The 17,988-nt window shown below is 57.7% G+C and overlaps 1 protein-coding gene across 1 annotated transcript in view; it reads right to left on the reverse strand.

Moving 5' to 3' along the window:
* Positions 1-1,741: 1,741 nt before the first annotated feature.
* Sun2 (Sad1 and UNC84 domain containing 2) overlaps positions 1,742-17,988 on the reverse strand; it is a gene marked incomplete in the record, with an annotated part of 16,727 nt that continues 480 nt past the window's right edge. The window contains 17 exon segments of the mRNA XM_005379273.2: positions 1,742-3,137; positions 4,183-4,275; positions 4,617-4,784; positions 4,898-5,013; positions 5,369-5,453; positions 5,687-5,908; positions 6,225-6,390; positions 6,905-6,948; positions 7,342-7,419; positions 8,055-8,309; positions 10,136-10,263; positions 12,136-12,206; positions 13,102-13,195; positions 13,485-13,580; positions 14,143-14,280; positions 14,421-14,611; positions 15,339-15,489. Of these exon segments, the coding sequence (XP_005379330.2) occupies positions 3,024-3,137; positions 4,183-4,275; positions 4,617-4,784; positions 4,898-5,013; positions 5,369-5,453; positions 5,687-5,908; positions 6,225-6,390; positions 6,905-6,948; positions 7,342-7,419; positions 8,055-8,309; positions 10,136-10,263; positions 12,136-12,206; positions 13,102-13,195; positions 13,485-13,580; positions 14,143-14,280; positions 14,421-14,611; positions 15,339-15,463 (2,184 nt within the window).

Below are 17,988 nucleotides of genomic sequence, written 5' to 3' on the forward strand. Positions count from 1 at the left end.
TGGACTGATCCAGCAATCACCCACCCTTATTCCTAGCATTGCACTGTGACTCAATCACACCGTCTAGATTCAGCTGCCTCTGAAAAAACATCTAGACACAAACCATAACAAGCTGCGTGACACAGGACAGCTTGGCAGCTTTCCGGGACCCTGCGTCCTCATCTACAGCAAGAGGCAGACCCTCCACCAGGGTGTGCAGAGCGCATGCAGGGGGCCTGGCGCTGGCTGGCTGGAGAGAGGTGGAGGCACTGACAGGGCTGGTGTGTGGCTGTGGCGACCAGGTGGACTCTGCATCATGGTCTGTGACAGCTTCCGTGTCCGAGGCGGGAATCGTTAGCTCTGTGCTGCTGGTTGAGCCCTGTCCGTGGCTCCTGCCACCTGTGTCTGTTGGCTGCTTCCTGCCTGCGTTGCTCTGTGGGCTCTGGCTGGTTTAGGCTGGTGCCCTAATGAGAGGGCCGCACCGAGTGCCTTGGAGCAGCGGGGGTCATGGCTGAGCCGTGGTGGAGCCAGCTCTGGTTTGACTGCTGCCCCTGTATGCAGTGGTGCTCGCTACAACCATCGTTTGTTTTCGGGAGCTCTGGCTACCACCCTGGCCTCTCCTCAGACACTCGAGGGTGGCTCTAAGCCCTTGGCCCACATCAGTCAGCAGAAAGCTGAGTGAATTCAGCATTTCAGTGTGGGTCACAGACTGCAAAGGTCCTGGCCTTCCTCACCAGGCACCGGAACAAAACCTCAGCCACTTGTGGCTGGCAGAATAAAGTTGTTGCTCTCGGATGGCAAGGCCTGACCTGGCCTTGCAGCAGAAAGGCGCTTTGGCATCTAGCCAGGAGGAGGCCCTGGCTGGGATGGGGCGGGTGACCAGATCCCCACCACAGCCTACCTGGCTCACTTGTGCCTGGCACGGAGTGAGATGAAGTGAGAGGAGTGGGCCCCATGCATAGAACGCGGGTGTTGGGTGAGGTTGGGGAGGCCCGCCGTGGGCCAGCAGGATCTGCACATGGAGAGAGCAGCAGACTGCATCCTGGTGTACAAGTTCCGGGGACTTGTTTATCGGCCTTTCCTGCTCCAGGATGATGTCTCCTTTATTAGCAAACGGTTCAGGCAGAGGCAGAGCCAGGAGCGAGTGTGGGTCCAGCTCTGTCCTGGCACTCTGGACCCAAAGGTTCCACTGGACTTGCCCTCCTGCCGCCCTGACCTGGCACTGGCTGGCTGCCCACTCGTCCCTGCTGCTGGTTCCTGCCTGTATTTTCTCAGCCATGGCCAGGCCCAGCCCTGGGCAAGGTGCCTTGGTTAGTGTGAGAGCTAGGGAACTGTCCCTGAGCTGAGTCTGGGCAGCTGTTTTCCAGGAAGGTCAGGACCTGCTCCTTCTGAGCCAGCAGATCCTGGTGCATCAGGGTACTCACTTCCTGTGTCCTCCCTGCTGCAGGTCCAGGACCCATGGAGGAGTTGTGAGTAAGGTGGACAGGGTCCATGGTTGGCATGACTTTCTGCCTCTTCACTGGCACAGTACTGGAAGGGCCTCCTCCCTATGGGGCCTTAGTGACAGCTCGTAAAGCCAGCTCACTTCCTCCTCCCAGCCTTAGGCCTTGCAGCATTGGTTCCAACCCTATTACACCTGGGCTATAACCCAAAGTCCTGGGTGCGGGTCCTTTAGCCCTTGGGGACATGGGCTTGGCCAAGAATCCATTCTCTCATTTCCCCGAGAGCAGCTGCCCTGTGTAAAGCCCACATAAAAACCATATTCCACTGATCCTGGGCATCCTTTATTTTTTGCATAGGCATAAATTAGAATCTGGAGATTAAAAAAATTAAGAACCAACAGTGCAGCATTGTGACAGGAGAGCGCAGAGTAAGACCTGGTCGTCTCGGGGCAGGGACAGGGCTGAGCGGAGACAGGGCTGAGCGGGGCCCGGTCCTGTAAGGCGCTGGGCACCCGCCTGCCCACAGCCCCTCGTCCCCCTCCCCACAGGCTGGGACCAAGGAACTGGGAACCACCCGGTGCCCCACAGAACGGGGCTAAGAATCAAGCCCTTAGCTTTTCAGTTAAAAAACAGACCTTGAAAAATATATACATAATACAGCAGGGCCTGTTGGTCTAAAAGCCCCTTTCCTCCACATCCCGCCCAGCTCCCACCCAACTGCCCCTGCAGAGGAGCCAGAAAGGAAACATCTGAGGGGGAGCAGAGAGCCCAAGGGGGAGCCTGAGAAAGAGCCCTCCCTAGGCCCGCTTAAGGGGGCAGTGGGCCAATACAGACAGCCCTCCCTCCACCTGACATCCTGAATGACACTGTCATCATCACTGACCAGGAGAGGCCAGGAAGCCCCCTGCTCCCCGCCCCCAGACAGGCCTGGGCAACCCATAGCCTGGGGAATGTGTGAAGCTTGCTCCGGGGCACAGCCAGGCCCACTGAGGAACACTGCAGGGCAGCCCTCACCCTGGCATCCGCAGAGAAAAAGCAAAGGCCATCCCAGCAAAGGGGATCCTACAGGCTGGCACAGGTGGCAGCCCTCCAATACCCTGGACAAATTCAGCTTCTAGAGACCCTTGGCGGTCCTGGGGGGCCGGCTTCCCCGGGCCACTGGCACCAGCCTTGCAGGGGGTCTCCTGCCCCGGGGACAGTCCCAGCCTACAGGTACTGAGCAGGCTCCTCCAGGGCGGTGCTTCCCTGACTGAGCAGGGCACCATGCACCTCCCGAGGCCCTGGCTCCACCCACCTGGGCCGGGCACCTGCTTCACCCACACACTTCCACGTGGGTCGGGGCAGGCCTCACCTCCTGCCTCCCAGCCCCTACAGCATGCTACGTATGTACACTCGGCGGCCCAGTCGGGGGGCGGAGGGTGCAGGGGACCCGGTGCTTGCTTTCTCTTCTCCCTGGGGCCAGGCTCTTCTTTCTTGCCCCCAGAAGTCAGAGCGCTGGTCAAGCGTGCGGGGGCAGCGGTGGGGCGCTGCGCGCCTGTCCTGGAGCAGAGTGTGTGCAGGGAAGGCTGTGGCCCCTGGCTGGCAGCAGGCAGAGATTCGGGGCTAGTGGGAGGGCTCCCCGTGCACCCGGAAGCGGTAGATGCAGGTGTACTCAGGGTGGCCCCAGTTGGTCAGGATCCGCAGCTCCACCACTTGGTACGCGGCCATTTTAGGGGTCTGGATAGAGATAGGGGTTCAGAGTGTCATGGACCCTTTGAGACCTCGCTGGCCGAGAAGGGGGCTGGGGAGACGGCCGTGTCTGGGCCCAGAAGGCTTACGTCTAGTCTAGTTCCTCTCTGTGCCACCAGATGGTCCCGCAGGTGGCCGGACGTGGTGGGTAAGCCACTCCCCGGCCCTGCGTCAGCCCCTCTCGGCACTGGCTCCAGCCCTGATGCTGGTAGCCTGTGAGCTGTCCCCTGCTCCTCCTGTTCCCCTAGCCTGACATTCAGGGCCTCCCAGCTGTCCCAGACTCACTCCCCACATCCCCTCCGACCTCAGCCTTTCTGGCCCACTTCCCTGCAACCACTTCCGGACCCCACTTCCGGACCCCACTTCCGGACCCTGCACCCAGGCTCCAGGCTTGTCCCCTTCCATCCACAGTTGACCTTAATAACACGCACATGGTCCTGTCACCTAGGACGTGCCAATGTCATACCCCCAGCCCCAGACCTAGAATTCCTGCCTCGGGCCTCTCCCTGCCACTGTCTCCTCTCCACCTCCTACAATTCCCCCTTCCTCAACTGCCTCGCCCTCTTCTGGGTGGTTTGGTTGAATGCAGGCTCCCAGGTGTCGTCAGCCCTGAGGAATCACTCTCCGGTAGGGCCTGGGGATCTGCATTTCTAACCCAGGAGACCCGATGCCCACTCAAGCTTAAGCCACAGCCACTGCCTGCGCTCCCAGCTGGCCATGCCCTGGCATTGCTGGCCTCTCTCTCCAGAACACCCTTCACAGTTGTGTTTCCTGGTAACCTCAACCCTTCTTTCCTAAAACTCTTGTGGGGGGGGCGGGCGCCTTGCTTCAGGAAGCTCCGGACACTGTGCTTCTGGAAGACGCCCTCCTGGGTGCCATCTACAGGGTGTGACATCTCCACTTCTGTACCTACAGGCAGGAGGGCCTGCGTCTCTTTCTGAACCCTATGCCTGGCAGGACGAGTGCCCGGGGAAACATCTGGTGCCCAGATGGAAAAGCAAGGTGCCATCTCACTGGTGCCACTGTCCTGTACCTGGAAGTAGAAGGTCTGAATGGGCTCCCCATCCTGATCGTAGGTGAACGTGCCAAGAAGCGTGCCCTCTTGCTGCAGGTCTTCATCAAAGCCCTGCAAAAGAGTGGAAGGGATGGAGGGAGAGGCGCGAGGACGGTGGTGCTGACTCGGTCCCAGCCCCAGGTTCAGCAGAGCTTCCGGGGGTCTGGTCTGGGCGCTGGCCATGGCTACCACAGGGCTGCCCTGTGGCCTGTAAGGATCACTTAACTCTCGTGCCTCAGTTTCTTGCTCTGTAGCCTGGGACAAGTGGGATTGAACTTGGCCATCTCTCAATCTGGCCCCACCTCTCCCAATCTGCTCCCCTCCCTCCCAGCCAAAGGGACCCTATCTTCATCATGCAGAGACCCACAGGCTCCTCCTGCAGTGCTTCCAGCCCACACGGGCCGGGTACTCACGAAGATGGAAAAGTCCTTGGGGGCACTGGAGATGGTGCTGTTGGGTGACAGGGCCTTGGGGACGTGTTCTAAGGTGACAGCCGTGGGCCGGATGCGAGCAGAGAGACGGACCACAGCGAACCCCTGGGGTCCCTGGAAGGCCCAGCAGTTGCCGGGGTGCACGTCTGGCTGGAGGACATGGAAGGCAAGGTAGGTCAGGGCCCGAGTCCAGCTCTGGCTGACCCAGCAGAGCTGTCCCCCATGTGTTCAGAGCCGTTGCGGGGTCCCCACTGGGTGCCTACCTGGAGAATGACCCGGGGTGACTGGGAGTGGTACCACAGTGGGATGCCAAAGAGGCTGAGGAGGGCAGTCTTGGTCTCGTAGGTCTCTGAACATCGGGTACTGATAACGCTGGCCCCTGACATGGGGAAGAAAGGCAGGTGGGCACCCACAGCCAGCCAGCTCAGGGTGCCAACCACAGGAACCCAGCACGAAGGGCTGACGCAGCCAGAGGAGGGCCTGCCACTGCCAGGATCCTCGGTGAGTGCAGAGGGCAGCTGCCCAGACCCTGACCCACGGACGTCAGCCTCTTCCCGCCGGGTGCGGCTTGGTACCTCCTGGCTTCCTGAGCTGTCACCCTGGCTCAGTCTAGGTTGGGGGTTCTGTGTGGACTCCACACTCTTCCTGCTTAGCACCATGGCTGCCTGGCAAATGCCAGAGGCCCAGCTATTGTGCAGACCAGGACAAGGCGAAGGACAAGGCTGCGCACAAACCTCCTGATTCCAGCGCGTAGTCCACCATCCCGATGCGGTCCTCGCTGTAGCGCTGCAGGGCCTGCTTTACGATCCGGTGCACCTGCTAAAACAGGCCCGGGAGACAGTCTCAATGGGAAGCACATGTCCCACTGCCCTGGACTGGCTCCCCACGGGTCACCCCACTGGGCAGGCACCATGCTGGCGCCGGGTAACAGCACGCCACCACCCACAGTGGCCCAAAGCCGACAAAAGTGACTTCCTGTGTGTCACTTGTGTCTTGGAATAAACCGTCCTGGGGGGACAGCAGCATGTCTATGGAGTGCGCTTGCTGCTCACCTCCTCTGTCACCCCGACCACGCCTTCTTTTTGCAGTGTCCGTCCCAGCAAGGCTGCGGCCTCCTGAGCTGACTTGCCCTGCATCTCGGTCACGTGGGCAAGGATCTTGCTCTCCAGTTCCTGCAGCTGAGCTTGTACCTCCTCTCTCTGGAGGAGCCCGGCGCGGGCACCCCCACCTTGCAGGAGGAAGTGACCGACCCAGGCGGGGAACTGAGATTCCACCTAGGGACAAGACACTGTCACTGGGAGGCTTGCAGGAACCACAGGGCTGCTCTGGCCAGGCCAGCCAAGTGGGGTGAGCTCAGCTGGGGAGCGGGGTCTGAGGGGGTCCCACAGAGGAAAGGGTTAGGAGCTCTCCCCGGGCACCCATGAGAAACAGGAAGCACTCCTGCCACAAAGCCCACGCCTGTGTCATGTCCAGCTCTGCAGCAGCCTCCTGGGAATAACAGGCAGGGCTAAGAGGCCCCTGCTGTGCACACCCAGGGCGGGCTCTTGACAAGGGGGTCTGCGGCGGGGGCCTCTCACGCTTCACACTCACTTCCTCCCTCATGGCCTTGATCTTCTGAGGCAGCAGCCCCACTTCGTCCTCCAATGAGCTCTGCTTCAGGGTCAGAGCCGCCAGCTCCTGCCGCAGGCCGGCCAGCTGGGCCTCCAGCCGCCCCAGCTCCTGCGCAGAGTTCTCCCGGATGGCCTCCTGGGTCATCCTGGCCCCAGAGGGAGAGGAGTAAGGGGATAGGGTGAGGTCGAGCTGAGGAAGAACGAGGACACCCTGGCTGGCCTCCGTCACACTGTGTGTGCCCACCGTGAGCGTGAGGGGCAAGGCCTGCTCTCGGGGGTCTAGCTCTCCCAGGAGCCTTGGCCCTAGCTTGTCTGGCCCAGTGCGAATTCTGATTTGGTTCCCTCTATGTCCAGAGTCTGTAATTCCTTTTGCCACAGCCTCTCTACCTCCCCAAGTATGGATATATGGGCTGTGAGGAGGCCATGCTGCTAGCATGAGGCCATACAGAGAAGGCAGTGGCCGTCAGCCAGGTCTGCATCTCACTGCAATGCCCGCCTCTGGCCTCTAACCTCCCACACTGCCCTCGGCTGCGCCTCAGATTGGCCACCTCAGCCACCTTCCCAGCTGGGTGGGACAGTCAGAACCCACTCTGGGGTCTGCTCCCAGATCTGCCCAGCGAGGGGTGCAGGGTGGTTTAGGACAGACGGTGGGGTGCTTACCTCTGCCACTCTGACTTGAGCTGCTGGATGCGCGCCTCAGACTCCTGGGACAGGAAGGAACAAGTATAAGACATACTGGGCTCAGGGAACACGGTCTCCCGGGGAGGACCTGCTCTCCACCGGGGTCTCTGCTTAACCACATGCTGGGCCAGGGTCAACCAGCCCCTGTGACAGACCGCGAGCTGGCTTCCTGGCTGAAGTCTCTGAAAGTCTCGCCCCACATGTGCCAGTCCAGCATGGGCGCATCGGGCATGACAGCCATCCCCGCCCTGCGGAGCACCTCACGGGCAGCTGAGCTCACACAGGGACACAGCCCTCCCACTCAGGGTCCCAGGAGTCCTCCTGCGAGGACCAAAGGTCCCAGGGGTGTCACAGTCCAAAGACAGAGGAGGAAATGGGCCAGGACGCTGGTACAAGCTGGGTCCCTGGCCACTGACCTGGGAAGCCTGGACAATCTTCTTGAAGAGGTCCTCCGAGTCCTGGTGATGTTCCGCCCTCACGGTGGCCACTTCTTCCTGTCAGACATGGAGGAGAGGACATGAAGGTTGGACAGCTGCGTTTGGAGGGGTGCTTGCAATAGGAGGGGCCTAGCGGGGATTCAAAAAGGGATCCTTTGGTTCCCAGGCTTCGGCTCTTGGCTTATGCCATGGAGCTTCTCTGAAACGTGCCAAAGCCCAGCTTGATCTCTGTGGCACAACCCCACACAGCGTCACCGCTGTGCTCCCAATCCCGCACTTCACAACTCAGGGTAGGAGGGAGATAGGACAGACTCCATTTTTTGGGTTTTTTTTTTTTTTTTGGTCTTTTTCAGACAGGGTCTCACTACGCAGTTTGGGCTGGCCTACAAGTTACTTTGTAGCCCAGGCTGCCCTCAAAGTCGCAGCAATCCTCCTGCCTCAGCCTCCCGAGTGCTGGGATTGCAGGCGTGTGCCACCACGCCCAGCTCCAGACTCCGTTTAAAGAGAAGGCAACTGAGGCCCAGCCAGCCTAAGTGCCAAGTGGCAGAGTTGCCAGACCCTAAATGACAATGCAGTCTCTTTTGCGTCGTGTGGGGACCCCTCTGCCCCACACACCCAGTCACAGGCGGGCATGACGTCACCCATAAGCGGCACACCGCTTTCTCCTCCCCCGGGTAGCTCGGCTCCCCCACCTGGATGCGCATGGCAGTGTCCCTGCGGAAGTCCTCCTTCAGGGCAGCCTCCCGGCGGCTCACCAGCCCCTCCAGGAGTGCCAGGGTGTCCTCGTGGCTCAGGCCACTGCCACCCCCCTGCCCAGAGGCCCCCTGCCGCAGCTCCAGGCGCTCTAGCCGAATGGACTCCCTCTGCCAGTTGGAGGAAAGCTCGGCAGCCAGGGCCTCCAGGCGCCGCTCCAGGGAGTGTACTCGGGACAGAATGCGCTGCTCTGCCTGCAGGGAGGGAAGAAGGGGGCGCACATGAGAGATGGGGCGCCCCACCACTGAGGCAGAGAGGGAAAGAGAGTCCAGGGGTGCCTGCACCGGGCAGGGAGACACAAGAGCTCCAGCTGGGTGTGCTGGTAGAGCGAGGCATGGGTGGCCAGGCGGGGCCCCAGGACAAGCTGTGAGAGCCGGATCCCAGAGGAGGGAAGGGGGCCAGGGCAGAGGGTCTGAGCCCAGGGACTGTCCAAGGAAAGGGTGAGACGCTGCAGGGCAGGCACAGGAGCCTGGGCGGCCAGCTGGCTGCTGCCTGCTATCTTTCTCCTGAGCTCTAGCTGGTGGCTCTCAACTGTGGCCACTCCTTCCACAGCAGAGGACACCATTTGAAAGTGCTTTCTTTTTCCTCTTTAACTGGATGTCCAAGGTGGAGGAACAGTCATTTGGACCTCAGGGTGCCATCTGATAGCGCTGTGAATTCTGAGGACCTTGTTGGCATAAAGAACAAAATCTTCCCCGAGGGAAATTATAAGACACAATCCATCAACTATCAAGTCAAGTTAAAGCACTGACTGGCAGAGGTTCTGATTTTTAGAAGTCCCTTTTTTTTGTTTTTTTTTTTTGAAGCAGGGTCTCACTATGTAGCTCACACTGGCCTTGAATTCCCAGCAATCCTCCTGCCTCAGCCTCCCGAGTGCTGGGATCACAGGTGTGTGATACCACAACCGGCAAAAATCCCATATTTTAAACAGCCCCAGCCAGTACCCTCTCCACCACTCTCCCCCCACCCTGATTTGCCACCCCCCCTCCCCCTCTGTTTTTCTCAGTGTCTTTATGCAAATGTCAATGAGACAAAGGGCAGCCCAGGCTTTACTTCCTCTTCTTCAGGGAAAGGTGCCCGACATTGAATATAATGATGAAAAAGGGAAGATGGAGGTGACAGAGTACGTCCTTATTTTATGAGATAATAAGATCATGCTCAGAAAACACCCACAAAAATATGTGATTAAAAATGTGGTATCAAAGCCAGCAGGATGCAAACCACGGTCAAGTAACTCTAACTGGGGGGTGAAGAGTTTTAAGTGACCTGACCTCATACCACATCCTGTCTCTGTGACCACTTGTCATTTGTCACCCCCATGGGACTGCAGGCTCCTAGATCCTTCTTTAGACCTTGGCAGATGTCAAACTGGCACCGTCCCTCACTCCTCCCTGTGTCTGCACCCTCTGCAGCCGTGCGGCCGCCTCCTCTCCCTTGGAACCCTACCTGGCTTCCATGACAGCAAGGCTCGGCGAGCCTGGGGCTGACCAAAGTGTCCATGGAGGACAGCTGTCCCTGCAAGGGCCCAGGCCGGCCAGCCAAGTAACTGTACGCAGCACACACACAGGGCCCAGCCACCGTGCCCTGTCCTTGCTCAGACAAGAAGGGCCACCCCGACCTAGACCCCTGAGTCAATCAAATGCTTGTGGTTTCTGGCCACAGAGTTCAGGGCGGTTTCTCTGTGATGGCAGATGCGGAGCAGGATATGATGCTACACAGGGAAGGGGCTCAGGGAACCCTGGTGAGATTGTACTGAAAGGGAACAAAGGAATGAAGTAACCAGTAATTAGTCCTCTGCCTCTGTTTTCTGATCTTTGGATACAGCTAACTTTTGCTTACCATTCTGAGATACGTTTAAGTGCAGCACCCCCTCTCCCCAGCAGCTGCACCCCGGAAAGCAGGGAAAGGGGCATCACGGTAGGACAGCATCTCCTCACGCTGTGCTTGTGGCGAGGTATAAGGCAGGCATGCCAGGTGCAGGGACAGCGAGGCCAGGGTCAGCCCATACCTCGGTGCTCACCTGGAGATGCGGGGCTGAGTCTCTGGAGTCCCACACCTCAGGCTGCTTCCTGCTCACACTCGCTGCCCACCAGGAGACCACCGCGGGGTGCAATGTCTGCAGTCCAAAGGGGTAGAAGTACCAAGCACCTGTGCACAGGGACAGGCTGGTCACACCGGAGGAGGTGGCAGCAGCGTCTCCTTGGTTACTGGGGCCTGTGTCACCTACAGAGCCCTGGGCCGCCAGGGGTGGCACTTCTGGTTGACGGCCTCAGAGGTGGCCCGTTCTCTCATCCTCCGGGCCCTTCAGCAAGTCTCAGCGAAGACAGCGATGATAAGTCAGGGGTGACCCAGGGGTCGAACCCAGGGCCTGGCAGAGATTCTCAGGCCTGGCCTGCTAGCACAGTCACCCCAGGGGAGCTTTTGAAACATCGGGCATCTGACTGCGCGCTCCAGAGAGGGCTGAGTGGCCTGGGCTTGGGCCCTGTGCAGCAGTTTTTAGAAACTCCCCAGGGGAGGGGCTGGGGATTTAGCTCAGCGGCAAAAGCGCCTGCCTGGCAAGCGCAAGGTCGTGAGTTCGGTTCCCGGTACCGGAGAAAAACCAACAAGAAAAAAAAAAAAAAGAAACTCCCCAGGGGGCTGAGTGAGCTGCCAGGGCTGAGTGTCCCCAAACCAAAACACAGCCCTTGGGCGCAAAGCTGCAGCCAGACAGGGACATACTTCTGGCTTTGGCGACATCTACTTGTGACCTTTACTCCTAAGGGGTGTGGGTGGGGGAGAACCTGGAAAACCAAGTCGGCTGAGGGCCTCCAGCCGGGTAAGGTCGCTTGTGGCTCAGTGGTGGGCTGGGAGCAGGTGGAAGGGCAGCATGTGGCCACTGTACTCGAAGCCACAACCACACCCTCCCCTTCGTGCAGGCCACCAGCCCCATCCACCCGCACCCCCAGGGGATGACTGAGACACACAAGCTAAATGGCACGAGATAAGGCCTAGGAAAGTGCTTTCGGGATAAACTGCCCCGCAATTAGAAAGGACCATTATTATTTTAAGGGCGCTGCCCAGTTTCCACTGGGTATGAACAGGAAACAAAAGAGGAAGCCAACATTTGGGAAAATGTCTCACCCTGTCATTAACAGAAGAAATACAAGTTGAATAGCTGCTAAACCTATAAAACCAACTCCAAAAAATGATAAAGCGTGGCCTTTAATTATAAATTCGTACAGTCATTAAAGGTGAGCCTGAGAGCTACGTAGGCAGCTTGTGTGAAACTGGCAAACTCAAATGTACTTGTTAAAGAGAACATAAAGCATAAATATTGGTAGGGTGTGGTGGCACTTGCCTGTAAACCCAGCTGCTTGAGAGGCTGAGGCAGGAGGATTGCAAGTTCGAGGCTAGCCTAGGCAACCTAGCAAGACCCTGCCTCAAGAAAAAATAAGAGCGTTGTGAGGCTATTGATGTAGCTTAGGGACAGAGCACTTGCCTAGCATGGGCAAGGCCCTGGGTTCAGTCTCCAGAAACTGGGTGTGGAAGAATCCCAGAAAACACAAATATGAACAAGATGGTCCCAAAGACGGAAACAATGGCAAGCAGGGGCCGAGTGACTGTGCTATTTTAGTGTGGAAAAGGGATATATATTTCTCTTTACTACACTGTTTTTAGCTTAAAGACAGCTAAAGATTTAACTTGATCTTATAAAAACAATTCACCCACACAGGCTATGTCCTGATTTGGAATGGAGGGAAAAACGACGGCTACTGATAATAGCATCCAAGCTCCTGCTTGTTACTCACACTGTCTTGGGGTGTGTTCCTGTCCTGGGTGGCCTGGAGAATATCCCAGATGTGCCCAGCTGAGGGCGAGGTCAATAGGTTGGGTGTCCTTTGCCCCACCCCCCGACACCCTGAGAGCTCAGCAGCATCAGACAGGGGAGGACCCCGTGGGGTGGCAGGAGGGCCTGGGGTGCGGCCTCTGCCCTGTGCCATCACCTGGACGGGCAGCCACACTCTCCCTGCCCCGGCTCACCATAGGTCAGGCCTGTCAGGAGCAGTAGCAGCAGGAGAAACCAGAGGAACGTCTTGAGAGATGAGAAGCGCCTGGATCAGAGGGCACACAGGGGTGCAGCTGTGAGGGGGTGGCTTGGGGCGCTGTGTCCCCCCAGCGAGTCCCTCAGACTTTCTCCCGCATCCTCAGTAGAACTGAGGGGGACAATCCTTGAACTTCTCGTGGGACCGGGGCCAGCATAAATGCTACCGTTTTCTCTGCAGGGCATGGGGTGACGGGTACAATGTTGACTGAATTTTACTGATGTGATTAACAACAAATGGTGTGGTCTTTGACAAACCCAAACATTTCAGTAGACAGAGCCTCCATAAATATAAAAAGCAAATACAGAAACATAGAAAAACGATGTAACTCTCTAAACAAACAATGTTTGCTCCCAGAGCCAGGAGTCTGTTTTGGTGCCCTGAGCCTGCCTGTCCTTGCCCCGCTTCTCGGGAGAGCAGGCTGCAGCGATCCCAGTGCGACCTTTCCTCTGCCCAAGGGGTGAGTTCCTGGTCCTGTGGCTTGGGAACTTGGGAGAGGAAGAAGAGTGGGAAAACTCTGGGGTCTGGCCTGTCCTGGGCCCAGGAAGGAAGCTGGACTTTCTGGGACCCCACCTACTTCAGGGCTGAGCCTCGGGGCCGAGTGCTGAGATAAGCCCATGGCTCTCTGCAACTCAGAAGTGCTGGGCCGGGCCATGCTTGGTAGGAAGTGTCCAGGCAGAAATAAGAACCTGTGTTCCTGAGTCCTGCCCTGCCGGGCTATGGATTTGGGCACAAAACCTGCCCCTGGGACCCTCTTTGTCAGGCAGGATGGCACTGGGGATCCGCTCCCAGCTCACTGATAAAAGCAAACTGGAGGAACTTTTGGAAAAATGCCCACATAGAGGTCTGATGCTTCATGGGTCCCAGGGTTTCTGAGCCATTGTTTGGCCGAAGTCTCACTCACCTGGTTAAAACAAAGACATCCAGGAGCGAGGCTGCCGTCGTCAGGCGGTACCAAGTAGTGCCAAGCCACCAGTAGAGAAGCCCGAAGAGCCGGCCTGAAAAAGAGGCCCTCGAGCCTAAGACTTGAGGTCATATTTAGCATGTCACCCTCTCCCCACCTGTGGTTCTCCTTGTCCCACTCGCAGCACTCACGTGCCAGCACCTCTGTCCCATCCCACAGTGGCCAGGTTCCAATCCCACCTGTCCACGCTGCCCACATCCTCCGGGCTGCTCCAAAGGTGCCCGCCCCAGCCCCGTGCCTACTCTGGGAGCCCAATCACTGAGATGGGTAAGAAGTTACTGCTGCAGAGGGGAAGTCACTGAGCACACCCAGCCGGCACCCACCTGGAAAAGTGACCACCGCCCAGGCAAAGGAGCCTGCCTGGGAGACCACGCTCCCTAACTTGGACCCTGAACTCTGCTGCTCCATGTCCGCGTAGCCTGCAGGGAAGGGTGAGAAGAAGCCTGTCAGCATGGAGTCGCTTTTAAGAGCCTTGGGGACTTGAAGCCTGACTGTTATTGAGCTGAGACCACACAGCCTTCTACTTCATGTCCCCAGAGCACCACACGGGTCTAGCACGCAGTAGGTCAGGGAATGTTTGTGGAAAGAATGAAATGGAAGGTTTCTGACATTTTATCTCCTACCAGAGATTCTCCTCACTGACAATCCCTCAATCCATTGATCGGAATCAGACAAAGCGGAGGTCACTCACATGCCTTACAAACAATTACTGAGCACCTACTATGCGCAGGGCCCCACAGTGAACTGCTGCAAAGAGCAGAGCCCAGAGGTGTTGGCCATGGGTTGGGTGGGGCAGACTGACAAGTACTCGGGAGCCACAGCCCAGGTTCAGGGAGGGCTGGGCGCAAGAGGGGTGCCCCTGCCAGGCTGTGAGGTGCTTGTCACGTGTTGTGCTCTTTTGGGCTGCTGGGGTGCTCTGTGTCCAGGCCTCCCACACCCTCACATTATCTGGAATGAGCTGGGAGGGGAGGAGCCACCTACCCGCGAAGTCGTCCTCGGAAGAGTAGCCAGAGGAGGAGCCCAGGAAGTCCTCGGTGGCCTTGCTCTCTGCCAGCCCATTGGCCTTGCTGCTGTCGGTGCCACCTGTGCCCCTCCTCCTCCGCACATGCAGGTCCTCACCTGCCAGGCAACAGCAGGGTCTCTGCTAGGCCTCCCAGCGCCGGGGCATCGCTGGCCGGGGCAGAGGGGCATTCTATAGGGGGACACTGAGGAGGGTTTGGGGGAAGCCAAGCTGCAGGTAGAGGGCTCGGGACACTCACCCCAGTAGGGCTCATTGTGCAGGTGGTCATCAAGGAGGGCGCTCCTGGCGAGGGACACGGCCTGGGGGCTGCCTATGTAGGACTCCCGGACCATGGACTCGCTGTAGTAGGAGGTGTGCGCATCAGAGGAGGGGCCCAGCTGTGGTGCTGGGGACAGGCGCTTCATGTTGCTGGATTTCCTCTTCAAGGTCCTGTGGGGCAGTCACGAGGGGAGAGGCAGGAAGCAAGGAGGTGAGTCCAGCCAGGAAGCAGCGCCCTGACACCCTACGATGGATCGCATGGGTTGGTCTTGTTGCTAGGCAACCAATAACCAGGTCTACCAGTGAGGGTTTTTTCCCCCTTGGTGTTGGCAAGCACACTAGCGCTGAGTAACACCCTCAGCCCTAGGTATTTTCTCTGCTCCTGTTATCTCTAAATTTCACAGGCCAGCTCATCAGTTAGCCAGTGTTCAAACCTAGGTCTCTGAGTTCAAAGCCAAAGATTGTTCCCATGCTTCTTCATGGACTAGTAATTTTGACAATCCATGGAAAACCCAGCCTGAGATGACCTGGACTCCTAGAGCTAGCAGTGCCTTGGCCTCGCATCTGCAAGATGGGGCAGGACACCTAGATGTACAGGTGGTGAGACGGGGCAAGGCCAGGGGCCAGGGAGGATGGCCACACCCATCCAGAGCAGAAGGGGTTCCTTTGAGCCCAGCTTGCAGTTGGGGGTTTCCGGCCTGGTGTGTGCTTGAAGCTGCCTCTCCCCACTTCCTGTTCTTTAATCGTGAGGGTAGCAGCAACAGCTTACAGTGGATAAAGAAGGGGAGGTTGGTACAGCACCTCACACGACGAACCCCTTTAGGCAAACTCAGGCATCTCCAACCACGAAGGCTGCAGCAGGATGGACAGAGCTGGTGGCATTCCCCCAAGTCCCTACCTCAGAGGACTGTCCTTAAACAGGGTGCTCTGGCTCCCGGCCACCGAGCTCCCTCCGCTGCTGCTGCTGCCGCCATCATCATCAACCTGAGAGTAACGTGTGAGACGCTGGCTTCGCCGCGACATGTTGAGGTGGGATGTGGACCTTTCACCTGAAGAAAGGATGACACATGCAGCTTGAGGCTGTCCCAGGTCCTCCCTGCAGGAGGAAGGGCAGAGGCCTGGCTGCAGAGGGCAGACCCCTGTGCAAGCTGACGCCTGGCTTCTGTCAGTGCCCTGGCCAGGGCTCACTTGGCCACCCTGGAAGCTTCTTTCCTGAGCACCCTGTGAGGCTGAACTGGGACTTTCTGACATGAGCAGAGAGCCCGGCACGTGACGGGCACTCACAAGGTGCCAGGCAAATGCTTTAAGTCACTGCCACCTGGCACACCCTCCACGCTAGACACCCGTCATGCTGCCCTCTCCCAGCTGCCCAGCTTCAGTTCACCAGTTCCCTGGATGGTACTGTTTCCTCTTTCTCCTGAGAGAGTCATAGGTCCAGGGCCTCAGTCACACCTGACTCCAGACCCCTTTCCCCAGAAGCCCATCTGTGACCATCTTGTATTCTGCACCCCCCACCAGTGACACTGCACAGCAGGCACATCTTGATATGACAAGGATGAGGCACTGTGTTAAACATCTAATAGGTGCATGGCTCCTTACAGCCCCGTGTGTTCCGAACAGGCTTGGTGGGTGTCATCCCTCCCACCTACACTGTTGGAACCTGGGAGGTGAATAACTTGTCCACCGCCACCCTGCCTGAGTGACAGCCAGATCTGAGCTCAGACCTGACGGGCTGCAGGGCTTGGGTCTTTCCATTCCACCAAAAAGCTTGCAGGTTGCTTCAGAAATGAGCTGTAGGTCCCAGCTAGAGTCTTACAGCCACCACACATGCTCAGCGCAAGGCTGTGTACTGTGGGGTTACATAACAGATATTTGTTAACAAACTGACAAATGGAAGTGTGGCATTACAGTTTGGTTGGTCTGCGGTGCGGAAATTGATAATGAAGTAAAGGAGGCCAAAGTGAAAAGACCTGGCCAAAGGCAGTGTTCCACCACATGCTCAGGATTAATAAAACTCTCAGCTCTACAAACCCAAATTCCAAATCTCAGATTACCAATGTGAGAAGTCTCAAGTTAGCATCGTGACCAGTCTGGATTACAAAGTCATTGTTCCATCCTAAACTCCCTCAAGAGTTCCTGCATAGTGTTTGTAGCCGGGTGGTGGGACATGCCTGTAATCCCAGCACTCAGGAGGCTGAGGCAGGAAGATCACTGTGAGTTGGAGGCCAGCTTGGGCTACACAGTGAGTTCAAGTCCAGCCTGGATTAAAGAATACCTAACACTTGTAACTCTTCATTGCTTCTCATGGTTAGCGTCCACACTGAAATTTTGTTGGTTTTCCTGGTCCTGCAGTGAGCATACACTAACACACCCATCCCCAGCAGTGCAAACCAGAAGGTCAGGTTCCCCCAGCTAGAACATCTTCTTTTACAAAACAAGTAGCCTCCTGTCTGGGCTAGTTGGCACTTTTCCAGGTGGGATGCCCATCTGGCATCTTTCCCTGACTGTAGCTGGTGTTGGTAAAGGACCAATTGGTAGTAGCCAAAGCAGGAAGTTGGCCTGGGTCCTGGGCTGTCTTCCACTCCTTATAAGGTAGTTCCACCCCTTACTGCCCTCCCCCACCTGACAGCTCCCCGATGCCCACACAGGGCTCCTCCTCTTAACCCCTGCCCTGCTGAAGCAGAGGAAGACTTTGCCCAGGGCCAGAAACAAAGCAACCTGTTTACCCAGTACCCACGCTGCTGCTGGCAAAAAACTAAACATTTTAATGGAGGTGGGGGGCGTGTGCTGGGAGCTGCCGCCAGCCTGCCTCCGCCTCCGGAGCTCCCAGAGCGCACGAGTGCCTCTTATCTCAGCCTGTCCTGCAGCGTCCTGGCATCACAGAACAGTTAACAACTAAGTCCAGGTTTCACACGATGGAAAAGGTCAAAGCCTGTTCTTCCAGATGAACCTCTAGGAGTGCAAATTATTTGCAATACCAGCACACACACACACACCATCAATTAAGAAGCCCTCAGAATGTCCTTTCTCCACTCCGGAGCAGAGCGGCATCCTCTTCTCAGTTCCGCCCCCACCAAATCTAACCTAGATCGTGGGCATCTTGCACACGACACCCGCCCTCCCCCGCACATTCACACTCCGTTTGTTTCCTTGTGGGACCGTCATTCCCGCCTTTCTCTGTTCCCACAGACTGCAATCCCAGAAATGGCCCAGGAAGGTGCAGCGAAGTCACACCCCGCCCCCCACTCGCTGTCTTGTTTTTTTTTTTTTTTTTTTTTTTTTTTTTTTCTCCGGTACCAGGAACTGAACTCACGACCTTGCGCTTGCCAGGCAAGCGCCTTTGCCGCTGAGCTAAATCCCCAGCCCCTGTCTTGTTTTGTTTTGTTTTGGAACTGAGCAAAAGCGGGCCTCCCTCCTGTTCCCGGAGTCCTGACAGGCGCCAGCAGGGAGCTGCCAGTCCCAGAGCCCGCCCGCCTGGCACCGCTGCCCTGGGCCGGTGCAGGGCTGCCCGGGACGCCAGCCCGGCCCCGCCCTCCGGGCTGACCAGT

This window comes from Chinchilla lanigera, unplaced genomic scaffold, assembly GCF_000276665.1.
Source record: "Chinchilla lanigera isolate Chin_1 unplaced genomic scaffold, ChiLan1.0 scaffold00012, whole genome shotgun sequence".
Lineage (NCBI taxonomy): Eukaryota > Metazoa > Chordata > Mammalia > Rodentia > Chinchillidae > Chinchilla > Chinchilla lanigera.